Source organism: Psittacula echo, assembly GCF_963264785.1.
Source record: "Psittacula echo genome assembly, chromosome: 6".
Taxonomy (NCBI): domain Eukaryota; kingdom Metazoa; phylum Chordata; class Aves; order Psittaciformes; family Psittacidae; genus Psittacula; species Psittacula echo.
The window spans coordinates 35,034,467-35,057,173 of record NC_137743.1 but is presented as its reverse complement, the minus strand read 5'-3'; the positions used below and the strand labels follow the sequence as shown (position 1 = coordinate 35,057,173).

Below are 22,707 nucleotides of genomic sequence, written 5' to 3'. Positions count from 1 at the left end.
TTCACCTTCTAAAAAGCTACATCATCCTCCATCAATGTTTCCCTTTCTCATATTGTAGGGCATGGTTCAAAGTTACATAAAATGCACAGGAAACCTCTTCAGTGGGCTTTGAAATCAGGCTCTCCTCATGCAAGCCTGTTCTAATCCAACTGATATTGTTCCCAGTCTGCTTTCTGCACTAGGATGTGTGCCAGTCAAGAAAAGGAGAAAGCACTATGTGGTACGGGAGCCAGGCAGAGCCGAGTGGTGTAGCTCCTGCTTTGGCACTACCTTCAGCTCCCTGCTTTGTGACCATGTCCTACAGGATGTGCAGGCTGGAGATTTGTATGCAAAGATATAATGCTTTTCTATTTACTAATATCGTATAACAGATGGGTCACAGAATTTTAATGCAGAGTGGTGAGTAATTGCCCTATTGTACCATTTGTCTAATGAGAATTTTTTAAAATGCATATTATTCATTGGAATGGTAGAATCAGGGGAAAAGACAAGCATTTCTGCAATAAGCATACAATTACGATTAAAGCAGTTGAGTGCTTGTGGTCCCAAAATAACTTACATTGATTTTTAGATACATTGAGGGGGGAGCTCCCAGTAATAGCTTCCTTAAACATATTGAACCCTGAGGTTACCTTTCTAGGAGCTGTGCCTGTTGGTGTGCATTCTGATAATGCCACATCTACTGAAATCTCCAATTTGAATTCTACTTTTACACATTTTGCAAGGTACATTATTTGTTTATATGTTTGCATTTTCCAGTATTATGTTGTTTTCTGGTGAAAATTGTGCAGGACAACTGCAAAAGAGTAATTTCTGGAGAAGCTAACACCTTTTACCTATACACAGGACAGATGGGAATATCTTCACATTCTCTTTCCTCATATAATGTGTCTGGGCATGTCTGTCCCCCATTGGCAGCATCCTGAATGATAATTCTATACCGGGACTGCTTAACTGCAGTGGCATTGCCTGTAAAAAGAAAAAAAAAAAAAAACCAACAACAACAAAAAAAAAGCCTTCTAAACACAGTTGGCACCCTGAGTTAGTGATCTAGCTGGCCTGGTTAAAAACATGCTTGGTGTTTGTTTGTATCTTAAAACTATCAGCGCTATGGAAGGAATGGCACACTGGATCAAAAGCTACCATTGCTTGCTCTAAATTTACCACTAGATCAGCAGAACAGCACCTGGAAGGTTGATAAATCAACAGCCTACAAGCTCCATCAAAACATGCCTATTTAACAGAACATCAAATCAGATAAAAAAAGAAGTATTAGCAAATACTTAAAGACCTGAACAGGCAAAAAGAATAAAACCAAACCAAATCAAACTAACCAACCAACCAAACAAACAAAAAACCCTTTCATAATGAAAGGTTTTGTTCCTGAAAACATTCTGGTGGTCTCAGGCTGGTAGCAGTAATCCATCTGTCCTCATTTTACCTGTGATAGAGATAATTTTCTTCCTAATAAGAAGGGTTTAAACCACAACACCACCTTTTGGGGTCTAGAAATTACATACAATAACTTCCTGATAGGAAAACCTTTGCAACCAACAGAAGTTAACTCTCTACTTAACCTGATTTGATGCAAGATCAATCCATCTAGAAACACTGTTCACAAAATCTACACTACAGAACACTGCATGAAAGACAAGGATAAGATTCATCTATATATCTCTCTAGTTAAAACAAACACAATCCTTGGCTGCGTAAGTGGTAAGCACAGACAGCTGGTTTAACTGCTGTGTATTGCATTTGTACTTTTTTGGGTGCTGTATTCACGCTTCAAAAACAGATACCACAAAACTGAAAAGGGATCTCGGCAAAACTACATAAAGAATTCCAGACCAGGAAAACATATTTTAAGAGTGGACTTCATCCAACTTGTCCAACAGAGGAAAGCAGTGTGTAAATTAACTCACCTATGAGCATTATTTTTCCAGCTCAAGATAAGACAAAGCTACAGTAACAAGGTTACAGTGCATTAGAGTAGAAGGAAAACATAGGAAAAGTCACACCATGAACACAACACACAAGTAGAGATCCAGTAAATACGGTTGATTCTAAAGATACCGAGTTACACAAGCCTTCACTCACATACTGCTATCGCTGTGAGATCATCACAAAGGGACTTTGAACTGCAGGAAATTGCTCGCCCCAGCTGCTCACCTGAGGTAGGATAAAGGCACCCAGGGTGATCCCCCTCCTGCTTTTTTAACCTCCTCTACTTGAGGCCACTCTACCGCTTCCTACAGTCTCCTTTCAGATGCCTGATTCAGCACTTGTACAGTCTCACAGAGAGCCTTTTCTTAAAATCTAGACCAAGTCATCACTCCCGTAAATTAAGCTAAACTTTTTTTATCTTCTGTCCACTACATGTAAAAAAAGTCTAGCCTTATCATCTAATGCATAACCTCTATGAAATTCCAAGGGCTTGTATCCACTCTGTCTTTCCCTCTCTAAACTAAGCAAACCCAGCTCTTTATAGGTCCGATTCAATTACGCTCTCATTGCTCACTTTCTTACTTCAACACTGTGCCCAAGGAATGCCACCTGCAGCCTCACCAGTGCACAGTACACTAACACTTTGGTGCTTTACATACAACATGCCCACAAGTTTGACAAGCCTAGCATGAGTTTTAGCATTTTAAATTGCTGACTTTAATTCATTCTGTAGTTCACTGTATCACCAGAGGTGCCTGAGAAAGTACTAATGTCTTTACTTCCCACTCTTTCTGCAAACAATTTTTTTCATCCCAAGTTGCATTTTAAGAAATTTCTCAATTATTTTAATATCATTGAATATATTGTCTATTTTGTTTGCTATCTCTTTCTGAGATCCATCCACTAATGTTATTATTCAAAACCACAAGCTGTTCAGACACATATCACACAGAATTGGGGCAAGAAGAGTATTCTCTAGGACTCCCAGTTTGATTGTGAACAGTGGACGCCTATCAGTCAACTGATTGGAAGCAGGATGCGGGAGTCACGATAGAAAAGTTGACCATGAGGCAGCAATGTGCCTTTGCAGCACAGAAGGGCCACAGCATCCAGCGCTGCTTTAAGAAGAGCACCACCAGTAGGTTGAGGGTGGCAATTCTTTCCCTCTACTCAGCTGTGGTAAGATAACTGAGTGCTGTGTCCAGTTCTGGGCTCCCCAGAAGGCAGACATGGGCAAACTGAAGAGAGTCCAGTGAACTGCCACAAAGACTGTTTAGGGACTGGAGCATCTGACAAACAAGAAGAGACCAGGAAATCTGGCCCACAGGATCTTATCTATGTGTATCAATACCCAATGGCAGGCAGTAAAGGAGACAAACTCTTTTCAGTGATATCCACTGTGAATTTTTTCAAGCAGCTGAATACCCATTTAACAGTCATCTAAGTGAAGTCACTGCTCCCCAGCTTCCTGATCAAAGTTTAATGTGCCAAAAAATTTGCCACTTCCTTAGAGAAGCTACACTGTCAAAAAAAAAAAAAAAAAAAAAAAAAAAAAAAAGGAGATTAAATTTGTTCTCAATAAATCCACACTGGCCAGTTTATTAGAGTCTTATTCTCAAAACGTTTATATCTTGAGTAATAACTTGTTCTTGTGTTTTTCTATGGAATAAAGTTCGGATGAGTAATCTACAATTTCCCTGACTGCTTTGGGGTTGTTGTTTTTTTGGTTTGTTTTTTTTGGGGGGGTGGGGAGGAGGAGTGAGGGTGTTGGTTGGTTTGGTTTGTCTCGGTATTACTGTTTTAGTTCCTTAGGATTTATCAATTTCTTACCCAGAAGGTAGTCAATAGATGCTTTGGTGTTACTTTATTACTTCTTTCTCTATTCATACAGCTCTACTGACATGGAAACATCTAATTTATGAAAATAATTATTCTTTTGTCCATTCCTTTCCTGTCTGCAGACAGGAAATAGCAGCAACTGCACATTCCCCATGCTTCCCTTGTTTGTCAGAAAGCAATGGACATTTCATTCAGTTTCCCCATAGTTTTAATCCACTTATGTAATTCTTGTTACCTAATGTCCTCCTATCACTTAATTTACATTCTCAATTTCTAGTTTCTAATTTTTGTGAAACAATTTGATACTCTAAAAGGAAAAAAGAGTCTGAACACCTCTGACAATGAGAAAAGGTAAAAAAGGTCTTTTCCAGCTGTGTATGATGTGTTCTTTGCATGATTTGAAGCTTGAACATGCAAGTCATACACAGAACTACATGCCTTTTTCCTCTGTGCTTGCTACTATAATAATTTCAGGATAGAAAGTAGAGTCCAAACGGGCTTCATCCCTTCATATGGTTTTTCGTGGTAGCTTCCAGGTCTTCTACACTTCTGTCTGCATAGAACACATTTCCAAGAGGTGTAGCTACCAATTTTCTCTGTCTGCTGAAGTCTGTCTTTTTTATTTTTTAAATGTCTTGCTGATTCTGCCATCCTTCCCTCCTACTAAGAATCGTGAACTCTATCACTTTGTGATGATTTCCATTCAAATTATCTACCACCATTAGAATCTTAGCCATTTCCTTCCTATTAATCAGCACCAAATCTAAATGAGCTTCTCACAGTAATTTTCTCCACCTCAAGAAACTAAATTACCCTCAACATTTATTGCACATTACTCAAACCCCATTTTCAAAATTGAATTTCCTCATTGGTTTTTCTACAGCATTCCTTACAAATGTTAATGAACATAATTTTTATATCTCATTTAAAATTGCTATAGCCTGATTTTCCAGAGTATTATCATTACGTAGGACTGTCCTTTTAAAGCCAAACTTCAGCTGATTTCAGGCACAGCTACTACTGCTTGTCCTCCAGATAAAAATCAAGCCCCAGGATCTCAAGACTACCTTAACTTCTATGTTCTTGACTATGAACTCAGATAATGCTATTTGAGAATTCTGGGAGTGGCTTACCAGTGTTTCCACTTACACCTCCCTGTCCCACCAATCTCCAGTCTCCTCTCCTTACACACATAGGACTTCTTCCATCAATCCACTCTTCTCATTCCCCTCTTGCTGTCTCATCTTCTCCTGAATTTGACCCCAGGTTCCTCAGTACCCTGCCCAAGACTCAGAAAGGTGCATCACCATTCTCAGGCAAGGTTAAAAATCCTTGTTGACTACTGTAAAGTGTGCTACATCTGGTCAAGCTTACACAGGAAACATCCAGCTTCATACTCTTTGCTCCTGACAGTCTGGTCAAAACAAGACTCTGAGCACACAAATTTTCCAAGATTTCAGCCACCAAAATCAGAGCTGTCTCCATTTTTATGCAGATAAGAGCTTTTGAAGGGGTAAGTCTAACTTTGACTGACTCTGGTTGAGTGTTTTTGAGAACTGGAAGTGCCAGATCCTTTATAGAAACCGAGACAAGGTATAGGTCATTGGAATTCCTTATCGTGGTATGCCACACATTTTATCCACTTTTACTCCATTCCATTTCAGATCTGATTTAAAGCATGGGGAAATAAATAGGACAGTCACTACTAACATTTCACATAAATGTTTTTAGAGAATAAAGTAACAGAGAAATTTCTAACCTTTCCCCTGGACAACCAATGCTCAGAAGAGGAGTGGTACTAATAGGTACCATCTATTTTCAGGAGGAAGATGAAAAACATTATTTATTATCAGGTGTTTTCTTTTTTTAATCTCCCCATCTTAAATCTATGCCGACAGACTAGAGAGCACATCACCCATGCTGAAAGCAGTTAGTTCCCCAGGAAACCTACATCACTAGGAAAGCAGCTGATAGGGGAAAATCTACATGCTGCTCATTCAGATCATTTCATGATCTTTGAGGTCCCTTCCAAACTGGTATTCTGTGATTCTATTCTGTTGTGAAATCTCCATATTGATCATCTGATTCCTGTTTTGATTCACCCTCAAAGTCCTATTAAAACACATATATTATTGAAGACTGCAGTAGACAGTTGTCACCTGTATGTATCTGAAATGGCAAAGAACTTGCAACTTCCTCCCTGTTCCTGCCTCACCAACAGGTGCTGGGATTCAATTACACTTCTTTTGTGAATTATGCTGTCTGTCCATCCGTTACTGCCCGAAGTTCACGGCTGTCTACACTTCTGAAGTATGACATAATTCTTTGCCAAAAGACAGATGGTTGTCTGATGACATTTAAATGTAGGGGAAATGTCAGCTTTTTTATTGTTAGATAGTAAAGTTGGACATATTTTCTTAGACAAACTACAAACAGCTTAACTGGTAAAGTTCTGTGTAAAAGTGATTTAGTGATTGCATGTTTGTCTAAGTTCTGATCCTATACCAGTACACATTTAATTTTAAATCTGCCAGGCAATACCTGCTCCTGCTTGATATGCTTGGTAATTCACCATCTGTATATTGTTTTCATTAAACACAACTTTTCCATTAAATAAAACAACTCACATATGTATAGTGGTTCTGAAATTTCATTATCATGCTGAGGTTTTAATTGTACAATGCAACTAAAAAAAAAGTACATATTGCAATGCAGCCACATCAATAACAGATTTAGCAAAAAGCAAACTCCCCCATCTAGGAAGTTTTAATTTAGAATTATATTAAAGTGATAATGCTACCTAGGAGGTTAAATAATTAATTTCTTCTCATTTTAATTGTAGACTATTATTTAATAAACAAAGTCATTTACCAGGTAATTTATTCTACTTCTTTATAGGCAGCTCATTTAAAGTCTAAAAATAAATTGCTAATTAAAACAGGATTCACTGTTGTAGAAAGCAACTCATTTTCCCATAAAATCTAACAAGGACTATGTTAGAGCATCCACTGAGAATCTTTGAAGGGCAAAGAAGCCACCAACAATAATGAAATATTCTGATTACTGAGAAGGCTTTCATCTGAATAATTAATGAAACACACACATTCATCATAAAAACCAACACTAGATCATTATAAAGAAACTTTTTTAAACACTTACTGTCCAAAAGCTAACTAACTAGATCAAAGAAATACACAGTCCTTGAAAAAACACAAAGCACAGGAGTTATCTGCACAACCCTGTATGTACATCTAAGTTGGTCAAGAGAATTAAATTTCATATAATGCAGGAATTCCATGTATACCCATACAACTTTGGGAACTTGGACTTTGAAGGCAGAAAACCAGAAGGAATTTATTCCAGGTGAAGAGAACTCCTATCTCCAAATCTGCTGCAAGGATCCCACCCCCTCAACAACATCATGTCAACAACACCCCAGTCCAAAACTCTTCAGATCAAAGCCCTAAAAATTATTAGGCTGACATGAACTACATCTACCATACATTTCTAGGCCAATTGTCTGTTTTTCCCCCAGTTTTGACTTCTTAAGGGCTTACCAGGCTGACATGCTGTTGGGCAGCGAGTCCACTCACTGAAAGGTGTAACAACACAGTTTTTCTTGCAGAGGAGGAGACACGGCCGCACAGTTGCAGGTCTAATGGACTCTGGACATCTATTGATCCAAACCCAAAGGTAAAATATAGAAAAAATTAAAACTACAGGGAAATGTTTTCGTCATAAGTCTCTCACAGGGCTGTGTGGGTACCAACAGACCGAAGATATACACTCCTGATCAGTCACAGCAAGCTTCATTTTTCTTCTCCTTTGCACTCATGTAACCCAGCTGAATTTAGCATACTTCAAAGATTAAAAACAAAATAATAATAATAACAAAAATGTGGAGTTTGACTTGATGACTAAAGGCTACATCTATGCTACTCTATCTATAATGCCTAAAACACAAACTCACTGCAGCAAAACAGATATATTCACTATCAAAAAAAGCATGTAGTTATGTTAATAACTATGTTAATAAATATAGTAGTTAATAAATGTAGTTATGTTAATAAATATGTTAACACAAAATGCAACAGCCTTTAAGCCACTTCCAACTGTGTGTAAGGACTGATGTAATATTCCTCTACTTTCAACCCCTAGGAAACACAAAAATAGCTTAAAGTGCTCTTTGATTGAGGCCTCAATTGTTATTTAAAAAGTTGTACAACACAGTATAGTATAACAGCACTGTGATTTGGTTTTCATTCCTTCTGAACTCTTAAATTAAAAATATGTCATGCATACTCTAAAAAAGGTTTCAAACACAGTCAACAAAAACTCAAAGGGTGGAAGTTGAAAAATTTTCTGGGATCAGGCAGATCTTGCACATGAACCGAGGGATCAGAACAGGAATTACTTCTTTAATGTTTTATTAATTTCTAGTAGAAAGATCACTCAAAATCACTCAGTAATGCATGCAACCTCAAACAATCCCATTTAAAAGAGGAATAGGCCACTATACCATACTAGGAGAGAAAGTAAATCTTAATGTCACAATTTGGTTACTGATGTAGTAATAAGATACTCAAGGGTATAATTTAAAAGAAAATAAATACAAAGAGACACGTCCTTTCATTAAGCATGATAATCCTAGAGGGCATATTTCTGTTATCTAAGTTGAAATATTTTTCTGCAAAAATTTTAGTTTTATTTGGCTATATAACAATTTCAGGAAGAAGCTCTTATAAGGACTCAGCAGTCCTTCTTGATCCAGGTACTTCCATTACACAAGGAACACCACAGCACTGAAGCTACCACACCAAAGCCAAGGAGATACCCTTTCTGAAGTTCCCAGTGCACAAATCTCTCCTTTTGGCAGGATTTTTCCACCTCTGAAACTCTGTTTGCCCTCCACGCACTTCACTAAAGTATTTACTTACCCCCTTCAGTTTCATTTCCCCTTACACAATCTCAGAAGTGGAATGGGCAAACAACTGTTTTAGACATCACATAGCTCTATAAACAATACGTTTAATTAGGCAAAGTTAAAAAATATCAAGTATTCCAGGTATAAATGAATACTAGATTTCTTTCCTTTTATTTAATTAATCTCATTAACCTCAAGAACTTTAATTAACTTTACTGAAATCAACAGTCTGCTTATACGAACAGGATTGTTTTGAGAGCTACAATAAGAAATGAAACTCAGTTGTAAGTCTCTAGACTCATTAACAGTGCAAAAATAATTAGCAACGTCTTGATTTTTTTGTATGAAGGAAAACATCTGTGCTACTTTTTTTCCTCATTTAGTAAAGCAAAGGAAAATTCAGAATATTTGTACTGCAGAATACATAATTTTGTTGTGTTGGCATCACAGTATAGAAGCTATACAAATGAACTGAAAGATATAGATCACATATGGTTCTGCCTTATTGTGGTGTAAATACAAAGCAAACTCTGTTTACTTTTTCTATTTTATTACAGCATTGTTAATAATGTATTGATGAACATTATATTCAGATCTACTTAACATTTTCCTCACACCTGTCCTTCAGGAAAAATATTTGCAGAAAAATGTGAATTAGAATAACAAAGGAGCTACAGCAACAAATCTACACCACTAAAAGCATGCATTTTCCTTGGGTTTACACAGAAAATTAAAAATGCTCTAGCTATTTATTTTTGTTAGATATTTGTATCCCTTTCATAGTAGTGATGGAGTAGTAGCTGGAGATTTAGTCCTGAAATTATTTTCAAGGATGCATGGATTTTCAAGGCTATGCAGGGATTCCATAGACCTGCTGAAAATGCCTTCATATGTCATGTATTGTAACTACAAATAATCACTAATAACCCTTTTTAAATACCTTTTGGGTGTGACCTGGCCAGAACTGCTCTTCATGCAGAAGACTTTCCTTGTCTGTATGCCCACTCCACAAGTGGCTTCTCCGCTCCAATTAATGGTGGCATTGAGTGCAGTTACCAGCACATCTTCAGAGCAAGAGCTCCAGGGAGAAGTTTCCCAGAAGAAATGCATGCACGGGTGATCATTACAGGCACGGTGCTCCTGCAGGGCTCGGTCAGGGGGACAAGCTTTTCCACCTGGAGTAAAGAGAACACCCCAATTTATATTATAGCAAGTGGCAAAAGGAAGACATAGAAAAATAATTTAAAATGTTAAGTTTGCTTGGTACCTCCCCCCCGTCCACAATTAAAAATAAATAAATAAAGTTTAAATAAAGCTGTTGACCTTTATAGCTGCAATAAGCACCTTCTAAAATATTGTTTCCCCATTAAACTAGCCTTGCATAAAATTGTATTCCAGCACATAATGGAAACAGAAATAGGCAAAGTATATTTCTGAGTAACCTTACTGGTACTCCTACACAGACCCAAGTTAATTCCATTTAAATGCCAGTATCACTCAGCAAACATGCAATTAGGTTTAAAGACAAGTTAAGCATTATTTTTATGTTCATTCTTTTTGCTGATTTCCCAAGGAGGAGCATCTCTTTCTGATATTTGGACTCCATTCACACATTGCCTTCAACGGACAAGCTGTAGTGGGTGCTGAACCATACTGATGGAGGAATGCATCAAATTATACCCACATCAGAAAATCAAGGGAGGGAAAACTTGAAAGAGGTTTTGTGTATGAAGTCTTTACTTTTCTGACACAGCATCATTCAAATTAGTGTCAAAATATTTTGCTAAGCTACTGCACTTTGTTGACAGCTGGTAATAAATCCACAAAGTACAGGAGTTTAAACAGCCTCCCCAGAAGTTTCAACACTGTAGCCAGCACCTGAATTTACCCCATAAAAGCAGACACTGTTCTTAGCTCAAAAGCTAAAGAGCAATGCAGTGAAATTTAACAGTAAGCATTGTAATTTTAGGAAGAAAGAAGTAAAAATTACTAAAATCAAAGCCATTTGGTTACAGGCAACTTCTGATACAGCCAAACTGCTGCAGGTTTTGAAAGAACTGTAGTGTTTGGGCCAGATACTATAAGATTCAGAGCACATTCATGCCCTACTAAAATCAACAAGAGATGAAGGTATATTGCTTCTTGAGGGGATGTCTATTTCCTTGTAGGACTGAGACTTCTCAAATAAGATATAACCCAATATGGCCACAATAACTAGCACCAAGGAAAGAGAGAAATTTCTTTGCACAATGATTAGGATAATCATGTCACATTCACTTTCCCCATGAAAATGGACTGTTCCACATGGTGTTGAATCTCAGAAATGTTTGGTATGATGATGGAATAGAAAATGCTGCAGGTAACTTATTTCCTGAAGATTTTGACTTAGCAGGAAAAATGCAGAGCAGTCATTGCTCTTGTGTGCTCGAGCACACATTAAAAAAAAAAAAAAAAAAGAAAAATGTGTGGTTTATTTGAAGAAAAATAAAAATAATAAAAATAAAAAATCTAACTCAAATTTTGAGCTTTCCAGGGAAAAATTCAGGTGGCTTTTTCAGGAATACCAATGGTAAAGGAAGTGCTGTTAAACACTGGTGAGTAATAATGAGATAGTTTCACCTTAAGATAATAAGAAATGCCATATGATCCATCCAACCTAGCATTCTGCCTGCAAAACTGCAAGCAGGAGATGCTGTTTATAAAAAGCACAAGAGCCTGGCCACTTTCTGCAGTTCATTGATAACTTTCACACATCAACAGGACAGCACACCACTGCCTAGCCATTCTATAACCATTTACTGACCTGATGTTCATCAGTTTCCTAATCCATTCTAAACCTGCTGAGACTGCCTACCTCCACAGTTGCATAAGTCTACCTCATAAAGAAATGTCTTTTAAAACCTGTTTTAAACCAAATCCCTCTAGTTTCATCAATAGCCTCTTGATTATCATATTCTGGGAGCTGGTGAGCAGCTTGGAGAAAGGGGTTTGCGCTGCCTGTGAGATGGCATCCAGAAGTTGCCAGACAGCAGAGCCATGGCATCAGTTGATAGAGGACAAATGAAATGGCACCTGCAAAGGTAACAGAGCTCTGTAGACTCAACCACTATTTATCTGTATGCAGATGTGTGGCTCTGTATAGCAAACCACTATACTCATTAATAAAGATGTATAAAAAAAGTTGGGCTATTTGATTTTAATTATTCCTTCCTGAGAAACTTTAAAGTATTCAGTTACATAAAGACACTCGCATGATGAGTGCAAATTTGTGTCATGCAACAATTTCTTTAGGATAGGATGCAGCTCTCCTAAAGTTAATTCACACCCAGACGAGCCCTCAATAGATAACAATTCATAACTGAAGTAAATAATTCTGAATTGTGACAGAATTTCTTTGACACATGCATTAACTCAAGCCCATAAAGATTTTTTTAGTCACTAGGCATGAAGTACAGAAAGTATTAAGTACTGCTACAGTACTGGGATTACCTGTGATCTAAACACAGTTTGGCTGAGGAATGCAAGTCAGCTCATTAACAAGCAACCAATGATTAATCCAAAATTTTTACCACTTACCCTCAGATGGAAGGGCCAAGATGGACCTACTCCTGCTTTGACTGCCCTCAGCATTTTTACTGGAGCATGAGTGGGAACACGGGGACCATGCGGACCACTCACTGATAACACAGTCCATTGCACAAGGGATTTCACAAGCCACAAATTCAGGATAGGGAAGCTCTGAGCAGAGGTGATGTGGCACTTCTTCACCTGGAGCAAACAAAACAAGACAGACATGGAGGAAGGCTCAGCTTGGTTCAATATCCACAGTCTATATCAAACAGATTATGTCAAACATCCGCTTGTGGAGGAATATATTACAAAAGAGCACGTGGTTAGGCTTTAAGCTTGAAAGTGTAATACTTGAAAAACTAAATTATTTCTTCAGAACAGCAAAAAAGAAAAATGTGTTTCAAGTTTTGTGTGTGACCTCTTGGCTGCAGTCCACTTCATAAAGCAGGTCCTTCTCCTGCAGCCTCACCAGAATGAACCATTATTCCTGACTCTGTTTCTCACACAAACACCAGGATCCAAAATTATGGACCTGTTGGACCACCCCCATCTAAGAGAGAAATACTTTCTGTTAGAGATAAACCAAGGGATCTGAACCAAAGCATACCTCCTGATGAGAAGCATCTTTTCAAAACCCCTTTCAACAAGAAGGTAGAACACTGGGGACTGGTGAGTTAAAGCCTACCAACTAAAAGAACTGCTGGCAGAATGAGCAGCAAAAACAAAGCACATGAGGGATCCATGTGGAGTCCAACATGCAGAACTACTGGTTTTAAAATGCAAAATAAAAATATACATTTATTTTTTAAATAAAGGAAACGTTCAGTAATTTTAGTAATTACACAGAATTTACAAGGACATCATAATGCATAAACATTCATAAAATGTAAGTCTTTAGAACTGAATAACACCTAATATCTTATAATTTAAGCAATGAACAGACATGACTGACTTTATTAGGCTGTTCTATTGTTTAGTATTTCTGGACCCTTATGAATTTTTAGCTACATAGCCGAAAATTCTGGAAGCTCAAATCTACCTGTTTACAAGGAACAAGCTCACACTGAATGTTATGTCCTTTTTTGCCCTTATAGTAGTTACAAAGCTCTCCTTTGAGGTTTCTTTAATTATGAACTTAGGAAAAAACATAACGACTATAGAGGCTCAATTATACGTAGGAAAAAAAAATAATAAAATTTATAATAGCAACAACTGGCTCTTTCACCTCATGCTACAGGAACAGGCTCCATAACAAGGCAGCCCAGGATGCAATTATAGCTAGGAGGGTAGAAAACTGCACTGCTTTTGCAAGGCAACACATATACAAGCAAGTAAAAAAGAGAGGCAGGCTGCTAGCAAGAGTGCATAAAGCTGTCAATAGCACAGTGGTATTATCTGCAGTTGCATTCCTAAATGAAGACAGAATCATCATCCTCAAGGCACAAATAAAACTTTTCAAGCATATTATGAGAAGTAACAGAGAATCTAGCAAGCAAGCAGACTGCAAGATACGCTTTAAAATACTTTATTCTTATAATCCCTTTCCATTACATATGCTATGCTCATAAGGAAGGGCTTGGTATGCCCAGTCTTTGAACCACTATTTTATGTCTACTTAATAAGGAAATGGAGACCAATACCCACCCTACAGACAGCCCCCATCCTTCGGTACAGCACTGTTAGCACCCCTGCAAACCAAGGCTAGTCTATCATCTGTTTTGACCAGCCCATTATCATCACTGCTGTTTTGGATGCTCACATAAGGCTAAGAACTACTTCTAGATAAAAAAACAATGTAAAAATACCAAATAAACCTGTAAACCTTATTCAGCTGTCTTCTGTAGTCATTTAAGCATCAAAATCCCTGCTAACATTTTGACAGCTTGTCTGTACAGCAGCAGATAACACAAGGGCATCCTGGGCAGGCATGATTTTAGGAGTCAATGGTACAGTAGCATCGAGAGATTATATGCTTTGGTGAAGTAGTGTAAAACATCTGTCCTCCTCTCCTATCACTGACACTTAACAAGGAAGCATGTGAACAGTCACTGACAAGCTTCTGAATGAGAAGGGATGACACGTAACACTGGCCCTGCAAGAGTGCTCCCTGCCCCACCATCCATGCAAGAGGTTACCTTCATTATATACGGACTTTACAGCAAGGGAACCCCATTAAATTCACCAAATTCTGGATTTAGCCCAATTTTTCCCACCAATCAGATTGCACTAGAGAGGCAAGCATTGGAGTAAAACCTACTTGTTGGAAGCCAGGAGAGCCTTTCCACTGATTTAACCTGATTTCACACAGTTTAAGCTGCTTCACTCAGAAGATGGTTTAAAACACTTGAGTCTCCTTTGAGGTGGCTTCCTCCCCCATGAGCTCTAGTGCCACAGATCTTCAAGTGACCACCCTGTGGGGAAGGGAGGCAAAGGAGCAAAATACACCTTCCACTTCTTCCCTTCGTGATTTCTTTTCACACTGGAATTACAGCAGGTGACAGCAACAGTAATGCGGCAAACAGGGGCTGCAATTCTCAGCAAAGAAAGGAAGCTTTTGAGTTTTGTTATAGAGAGTTTACCACCCGTTGCATGAAGGTACAATTCAACACTCACTTTGATTTACTTTATAGATCTATTCACTGTGTTCAGGTTTAATTACTGGCTTGTATTACTGTAGAAGGGAATGTTCTTCTGTACCAGCCACTTGGCAGAGAATTCTCAGAAAACTACCGTATACTACAAAGAGAAGTAATCTTTCATTTTCCATGAAACATACTAGTACAGGATACATCTGAAGTGTGCTTTATACATTGTCACAGAATTACAGGACATATTAAATTTTCCAGAGCTTCCAAATTGTCTGCCCAATACCTTGAAGGTATAATTCTTACCTCAGTTTTTCTGAATGCTCTTTCTAGATCTTTCGATCATCTTTATACACACAAGTCTCTGAGGCCAGACAGGATCCACCCAAAGGTACTGAGGGAGCTGGCAGAAGTGCTCATGAGCCACTTTCCTTCATTTATCAGCAGTTCCAGCTAACCAGGTCCCAGTTGACTGGAAGTTGGCAAGAAGGGCTGGAAGGAGGATCTGGGAAACTACAGGCCTGTCAGGCTGAACCTTGGTGCTGGGGAAGGTTATGGTGCAGATCACCCTGAGTGCCATCACAAAACATGTACAGAACAACCAGGTGATCAGGCCCAGTCAGCATGGGTTTATGAAAGACAGGTCCTGCTTGACCAACCCTATCTCCTCCTATGACAAGGTGACCCACTTAGTGAATGAGGGAAAGGCTGTGGATGTTGCCTATCTAGACTTTAGTAAAGCTTTTGACACTATTTCCCACAGCATTCTCCTGGGGAAGCTGGCAGCTCATGACTTGGATGGGTGTCCTGTTTGCTGGGTAAAAACCTGTTTGGACGGCCAAGCCCAAAGAGTGGTGGTGAATGGAGTTAAATCCAGTTGGCAGCTGGTCACAAATGAGGTTCCCCAGGACTCAGTACTGGGGCCAGTTCTGTTTACTACTTTCATCAATGATCAGGATGAAGGGATCGAGCATAAGTAAGCTCACAGGTAACAACAAGTTGAGTGGGAGTCTTGGTCTTCTGGAGGGTAGAACAGCTCTACAGAGGGATTTGGACAGGCTGGATCAATGGGCCAAGGCCAACTGTATGAGGTTCAATAAGGCTCAGTGCCAGCTCCTGCTCTTGGGTCACAACAACCCCTTGCCCCCTAATTTGAATTCTTTAACAAGGTAACAGAGAAGCTACATGGAGAAGTACAGTTCTGAGTGGAATTTCTGATTCACCAAAAAGCAAATTAAATTTTTCCAGCAATGGAAACAAAAGGAATGGCATAAAACCCTCCTTAACTAAAGAGCTTGTTGTTTTCCAGCAACTTTGTTTTTTTCCTGTTCTCTTTTGCATTCTAGTAGAAGCCACTCCCATGGTCCTCAATAACACATTCCAAGGTGAGGCACTGAATCCACAGGAATGTTTTATTCTGAACCAGTTCAATGTTAAACTGCATCTGTCTATTTTACGTAACACCTTGCAGCTATGGTGCATTAGCCTCATTCATCTCAATAAGCTGTGTACCTATCTCCTCTGACACAGTTTAATTACTCTTGCCACAGACGTCTCTGCTGGCTCAGAAAAAAAAGAGAATGTCCACTGGACAGGATATGACTAAACCAGCAAAAATACAAATCCCATCAGGCAGCAGGAATCAAAAGATCAACTCAATAACAGAGTATCCTCCTTTTGACACTCACCATACCTCTTGACACTCACATACCGTGCTCATTTTTGAAAATGAAAATTTGTAAAATTACTTTGAAGATTTCATACTTGCACACTGTGTGTGGAGGCCTGAATGACCTCTATGGTGGGAGAAAGCTCAAGATGAAGGAATTGCATTTCAGACTGCTCTGCATTGCTACCTAGAAGTTTAGATATTTATTTTTTTAATTTTTTTCCCCACAATTGACTGTTGTAAAAATGTTGCATATTTAATGACAATTACTGGTTTGACATCAATATTTCTCCTTGTAGCAGTTCAAATTATTCAGCGGAAATAATGAAGCTGTCATCTAAAATACTATGTGTATCATAAAATTTTATGTTCCACTTAAATCTCAGAAAAGAACGACGATAAACTTTGATTAAATACTTGCCTGTATAAGAATTAGATGTCAACAGATAGTAGTAAATTCAGAAGAATTCCTATTGACTGTATGCCAGTTTGCTAACGGCAACTGCATTCAGAGAGCTGTCTGCTGACAATATCTTGGCCTAGGCATCTCATCAGCTAACGAAAATCTTACATTTAGACATTACAAACAACAATACAAACAACAACAAGAGGATAAATTTCATATAACCATTTTGAATGTGCTCATCACAAAAAATTATGGATTTTATGTGTTGCACACCCAGCTTTAGATACACCTTAAAGCATCCAGGGCTTGACGTCTTCAGTTGTCACTGGGAGACCAATGTCACACTTCACTGAAAACCCTGGCTCCTGGTTGACTTTTCTTAATGCCAGTCAACAGGTAAGAACAGCAGAGAAGAGTGGTGTCAGTTTGTCAGGGAAAGCAGTGGTGTATGGAATAAATTTAATTGCAGTGGTCCATCACTATTATCAGAGCCCCATAGCAGAGAAGAATGCAGTAGCAATGAAGAATGGAGGTGAAGACCATGAAAAAAGATGAAGCAGCAAAGAAGAACATGCCATTGACAATGCAAATGAGGAAAGAAACACAAATACAGTTCAGGGGGGTGGGTGGAGAGAAGGGAGGGGAAAGGAAGAGGAGGATTTAGAAAAAGAAAAAAAATAGATGAGACAATTATTAATGGTTTGAGTCAAAAGACTTGGTTAAAATGCAACTAGGAAAACCAGTGCATTAGATTAAGGAAAACATATTTTTAACCATGCAATGCATAACGAAGTAAAGGGTAATAGTAACTCAGAAAAGGAAAAGTAAGATGAAAAAGTAGACAGATGGAATGATAATAAATGTGGAAAAGAATCAGTATGTCTGAAAATACGTTACAAAATCCCCATAAAATCAGAAGTCTTGCCCAAATCCCTTCATCATTTGCCATGATCCTGTCCCTTACCTATCTCCAAGTGATCATTACATGAGAAAAAGATTATGACAAGTATGCAAAAAAAAGTGGTATTTTTCTTTCCTGTACATCACTTACTGCAATTTGGGCTGTTTATCCACAATTCTTTATGCACATACAAAAATTGACTTGTGACTCTCAGGAAACTCCACGAAAGCAAGCACAGGGGAAGCATCTCAGCAAGCGGCTGCCAAGCCTGCAGAAAACATCCTGGTGTACCTCCATGAAGTATTCTACAGCAGCTACCAGTCTCAAAGTTAAAGAAAAGCAAAAAAAATACAGCTGCATGAGGTTACCTGCATAAGAGCTTGTATTTCCTATTCCACACAGAAAGACAAGTAGTCATTTAAAGGTATTTGCTGCACATTCACCTGCTGGGCTTCAGCATACAAGCAGAATTAATTCTAACTTGTGGCTGTTTGCACAGCCCCTCCTGAATTAAGAGAAATTGCTCACGTGGCAGCCAAAAGTAAACAGAAATTCACTGTATCCCCAGAGAAGAGCACAGAAATTAAGGCTGCTGTTCCTAATAATTAACGTAGCACAGCAATCTGAAAACATAAAGTATAAGAACTAAACATAATCCATATTAGTGTTTTGGGGTTTTTTTCCTCTCTCTCTTTTTTCACTTTCTTCTTTTTTCTCCATTATCCCTCCACACTGGAAATGAGGGAATCTACACAGGTGGGTTGATCAAGACTGATTGCAATTAAGATTTATTGTTGAAATTGGTGCTGTGGTATAATTGAAACAGGTGTCCTTCTATTTTCTTCTCTGTAGTGCTTTGTTCCAAATGCTAATCAACACAAAATATTGTAGAAACCAATTACACACCTAAGTAAAAAGCATTAATATATTGTAAAATATACATATATTTCTGAAACTTTAAGAAAAAGAACAAGTAAGAATAGACTGCAAAGAGTCCATCTTCTACATCTGTGCAGTGAGGAAGAACAATTTTAGTAAAGAAATTAAGGCATTTTAATTTAGAATAAAGAAGGTGGCATTTTATTTCCAATGCATCAAAATAATTTCTAAACATTTCATTTTTGCAGGCTTAAGGTGCTATCTTCAGTCTGAAAACTCTGAAAAAAATTGTAAGGGACATATTACAAAGGGAAAATTGCAGTAATCATGCTCTCACACAGTTAAGTGACCCAAAAAAGAAAAGTTGTGTGTGCACGCATGGAAAAGTGTAATGCTTTTATACCCACTGGTTTGATTATTATGATTTTTGTTCCGATTATGCTACTTTTTAGAATGACATATCTTAATGGCTTGCTCATAGCCATCAAAAGGCTATGACTGGCTGTTATCCAAGTGATATTCACAAAATAAATTAGCAATTTGCCATATATTGCGAATAACAGACCATTTTTCATTTCTAGCCACAGAAATTGCCCCAGGAGTTTTTATTAACATAGGACACTGAAAAATTGTAAACAATAGTGCAGCAGATGAGGTTTATGTAAGTTGGCAAAAGTCTTGTTTTCAGATACAGTGAATGCTAATGATAATAAATAATTGCAAATACCATCTGGAGTCTTTAAAAAACATCTTTCTCCAAGTCTGCAATTGAATCTCTACAAAAAGAGGATCAATGCAAAAGAAAATGAAAACAGTAAATTAAAATTAGATTTATGCCAACTACTTAAAACTAAGTGCTCATTTAGAAGCAGTTAACACAAAAATGTGTTCTAGTTCAGATGCAGTCTGGTCTAATCCCATAAAGCAAATCTGAGAGTTGCCACAGTCTATCAGAAAATGTTAAAAATTTGGAGGGTGAAATACTAAGCTTTTTTTTTTTTTTTTTTTTTTTTGTGGTTTTGTTTGTTTGTTTTTTGTTATTCGTGATAACAGTAGTAGTTTTGTTTACAATTTTGTCCTAGAATCACAGAATGGTTTAGGTTGGAAAGGACCTTAAGATCATCTAATTCCAACTCCCCTGCTATGGGCAGGGATGTCTCACACTAGACCACGTCACCCAAGGCTCTGTTCAACCTGGCCTTGAACACTGCTAGGGATGGAGCATTTTCCACTTCTTTGGGCAACCTGTTCCAGTGCCTCACCACCCTCACAGTGAAGAAATTCTTCCTTAATTGATCCACAAAACTCAGAACAGAGCAATATTGAGATATTCTGTTTGATAGCTCTTAAAAGATTGCTATAAAGAAGAAAACACCCTCAGTAACACAGATGATCATCAGTCAAGAGTCTAAATGAGTGACTCAGATCTGTTCTTGGGAAAAAAAAAATACATACAAATTGAAAGCCATGACCTTCAGTTATTGAGTAAAATTTCCTGTGGACACACAGGTTTTGCCTAGTATCAATTATGCATCTAAGCTTCTACATTTGTCAGATGGCTTAAGTTACTTCTGGCTAATGTACCCTGACCTGTGCTTGAACCATTTTTACATAATGGAGTTGTGAATTTTAGAAAGAGCATTGAATTTTCAATGTATTTTGCATAGATCATTTAGTACTTAAAATGCGAATAAATCAAATGTAGAAAACACAATATTAATAATATTTTCCGTGTGTTTCCACTTTGCCCATGAGGTGGAACTTTAATTACACCATTAATAATGGTGCCTACATTTTCAGTCAGTAGTGCATCATTCCTCTAGTGCCATTTAAAGTGCATTTGGTCTGCAAACTACTCCACCCTCTGGAACTGGCTCACTGATTATACTGTAACAACAGCCTCATTCTGCTTACAACTCAGCTACAATAGCATCAACAGAAGAATTTAAAGCCAGGAATCACTTAAGATGACCTTAAATGGTTTAAGGATTTATTTAGAAAAAGGCTTGTTTAGAAAAGTTTCTTGTTCTTTTCCGTCTTCAGAAAGGTTTCATAGATTTAAAGTTGATAGTTGCTATGGAGAATTTTAAAAAAAGGAGAAAAAAATTTATCACTGGCTTCCCCTATTATTCAGAGTCTAAATTGTCTCAAACACAGACACACAAGTATCTAAAAACTGGCACCTCTGGGTACACTTTTTTGCTGGGAGCTGGGGGGAGAGAGGGGGAAGTTTCCAATCAGGGTTTCCAAGAGGAAAGTAAACAGCACACAACCTTATATTTGGGTATTGTAATTAAAAGGTGACAACAGATCTGCTACAGTATTAAAAAAAATATGTATATTACTCTGAGGAAGCCTTACGACACAACTTTGCCTGAATCTTGCTCTCAGTATTACTGGTCCAGGTAAGACAGCACACTCTGCTCCCCCTTGTTCTTAGCTGATGAAACTCAGCCAAGTTTCCTATTAAGATGTTCACCTTTTCTCTGGGCTTCAGATGGAGATGGGCACTGCTGCATGAATGCTCACAGAGCAAGATGAGGCATCCTCACAGCATTGGCCAGCGTTATCATCCCAACCTGGGAAATCGGGTCTTGCCAGCAGAGCAGCATTCACCAGAATACAAACACCGCATCCCCAGGAGGTCTCTGCTCAGTGGAGTGCACTGATCCTCCACCACCACATCTTTTCAGAATTTGAACATAGGGATGGGCTTGGTCACAGCAGCTGGGTTCAGGGTCTGGAACAAGCTGAGCTGGATCATGCTCATTGAACAAGCCTCAGACTCTCTCCTGTAAAAACAAAATAGGGTGCGTATGCACCTACAGATGGTGGTATTTTCCAGATTGAGTGGTGGTGAAACTAAAACCTGAAGACTGTATTAAAAAGACTTCTAAGAAAGGCCAGAAAGGCCATTGTCCATGTTTTGTAAGTGTCCTCATGGTACACCCTGGGCTCACAGAAAGACCAGAGAGGAAGATGACAGAGGATAAAGGGATGGCAAGTAGAGAAAACACAGGAGAAGGAATTATCTGTAAAAATTTCATCAAGCTGGTGCTTTCCCAGAGATGCTGAAGCTGGGGTGATGTGCTGAGCTGGCAGTTCAGACAAATGTTGTTTGCCAAGTCCACAGGCACCCATGCCAACAGCTGCCCTCCCACACTGACCTATTCCTTGTTTGCTCCAAAGCAGAAAAAAGACCAAAGATTTATGAACACTAAACGGTTTACATAGATACCAAACAGTCATTCCCTAACAGGTTTTTCAGCTCCTGTTGGAAACCTACTATTTTAACTTTGCTACTAGATTAAAGAAAAACACAGAATCAGTATCAGTAAATTAAATCAAATGAACACCCCTCCACCCCCTTTTTAAACACCCTGAAGTGTCAAGGCTGTCAGGAGGCATTTGGACATGCTTTTCGAATATAAGAACTGAAATAGAGAAACAGGAGAGTATCTGGATAAAATCTGGTTTTCTACCACTAAATTTCCTTGTGTGAAAAAAGCAATAACCTCTCTGCAACTTAGAAAATATTTCTGTTCTGATTATTCAGCTATTAAAATAGGAAAGTGTCATTTTATGACAATTGCTTTCGGCAGGAGATATTTTATACTTTTATTCTCAAGGAATATGTACATAAGGAAGAACAATATTAAAACCTTCAGTGTTAATCTGTATTTTCAGAGCTAAGCACATTTTGACAAACTTTCTAATAGACACTGTTCAAAATCCATAACATATATGAGCATGATTACATTACTCTAATTTATTTTTTCTCCTCTTATGTGCAGCAATAAAAATTTACCTTTGAACTTATATTTATTACAACTTTTACTCTATGGAGGATACACAGGCACAGAAATATAATAAAGCTTTACTAATTCCACACATTATTGAAATCCTAACAGTGCAAATGGTATTCTACTGTCTTTGTGCACACTTAAAATTTCAATTCAAAATGCATTTCATTAAAAGAGCTGGTTAAGC

At 38.1% G+C, this 22,707-nt stretch overlaps 1 protein-coding gene across 1 annotated transcript in view; it reads right to left on the bottom strand.

Annotated features, from left to right (window-relative positions):
* THSD7B (thrombospondin type 1 domain containing 7B) overlaps window positions 1-22,707 on the bottom strand; it is a gene marked incomplete at both ends in the record, with an annotated part of 281,668 nt that overhangs the window by 145,395 nt on the left and 113,566 nt on the right. The window contains 4 exons of the mRNA XM_080620490.1: window positions 837-969; window positions 7,341-7,456; window positions 9,648-9,882; window positions 12,284-12,475. Coding sequence (XP_080476616.1) covers window positions 837-969; window positions 7,341-7,456; window positions 9,648-9,882; window positions 12,284-12,475 — 676 coding nt within the window. The remainder of the gene's footprint in view (window positions 1-836; window positions 970-7,340; window positions 7,457-9,647; window positions 9,883-12,283; window positions 12,476-22,707) is intronic.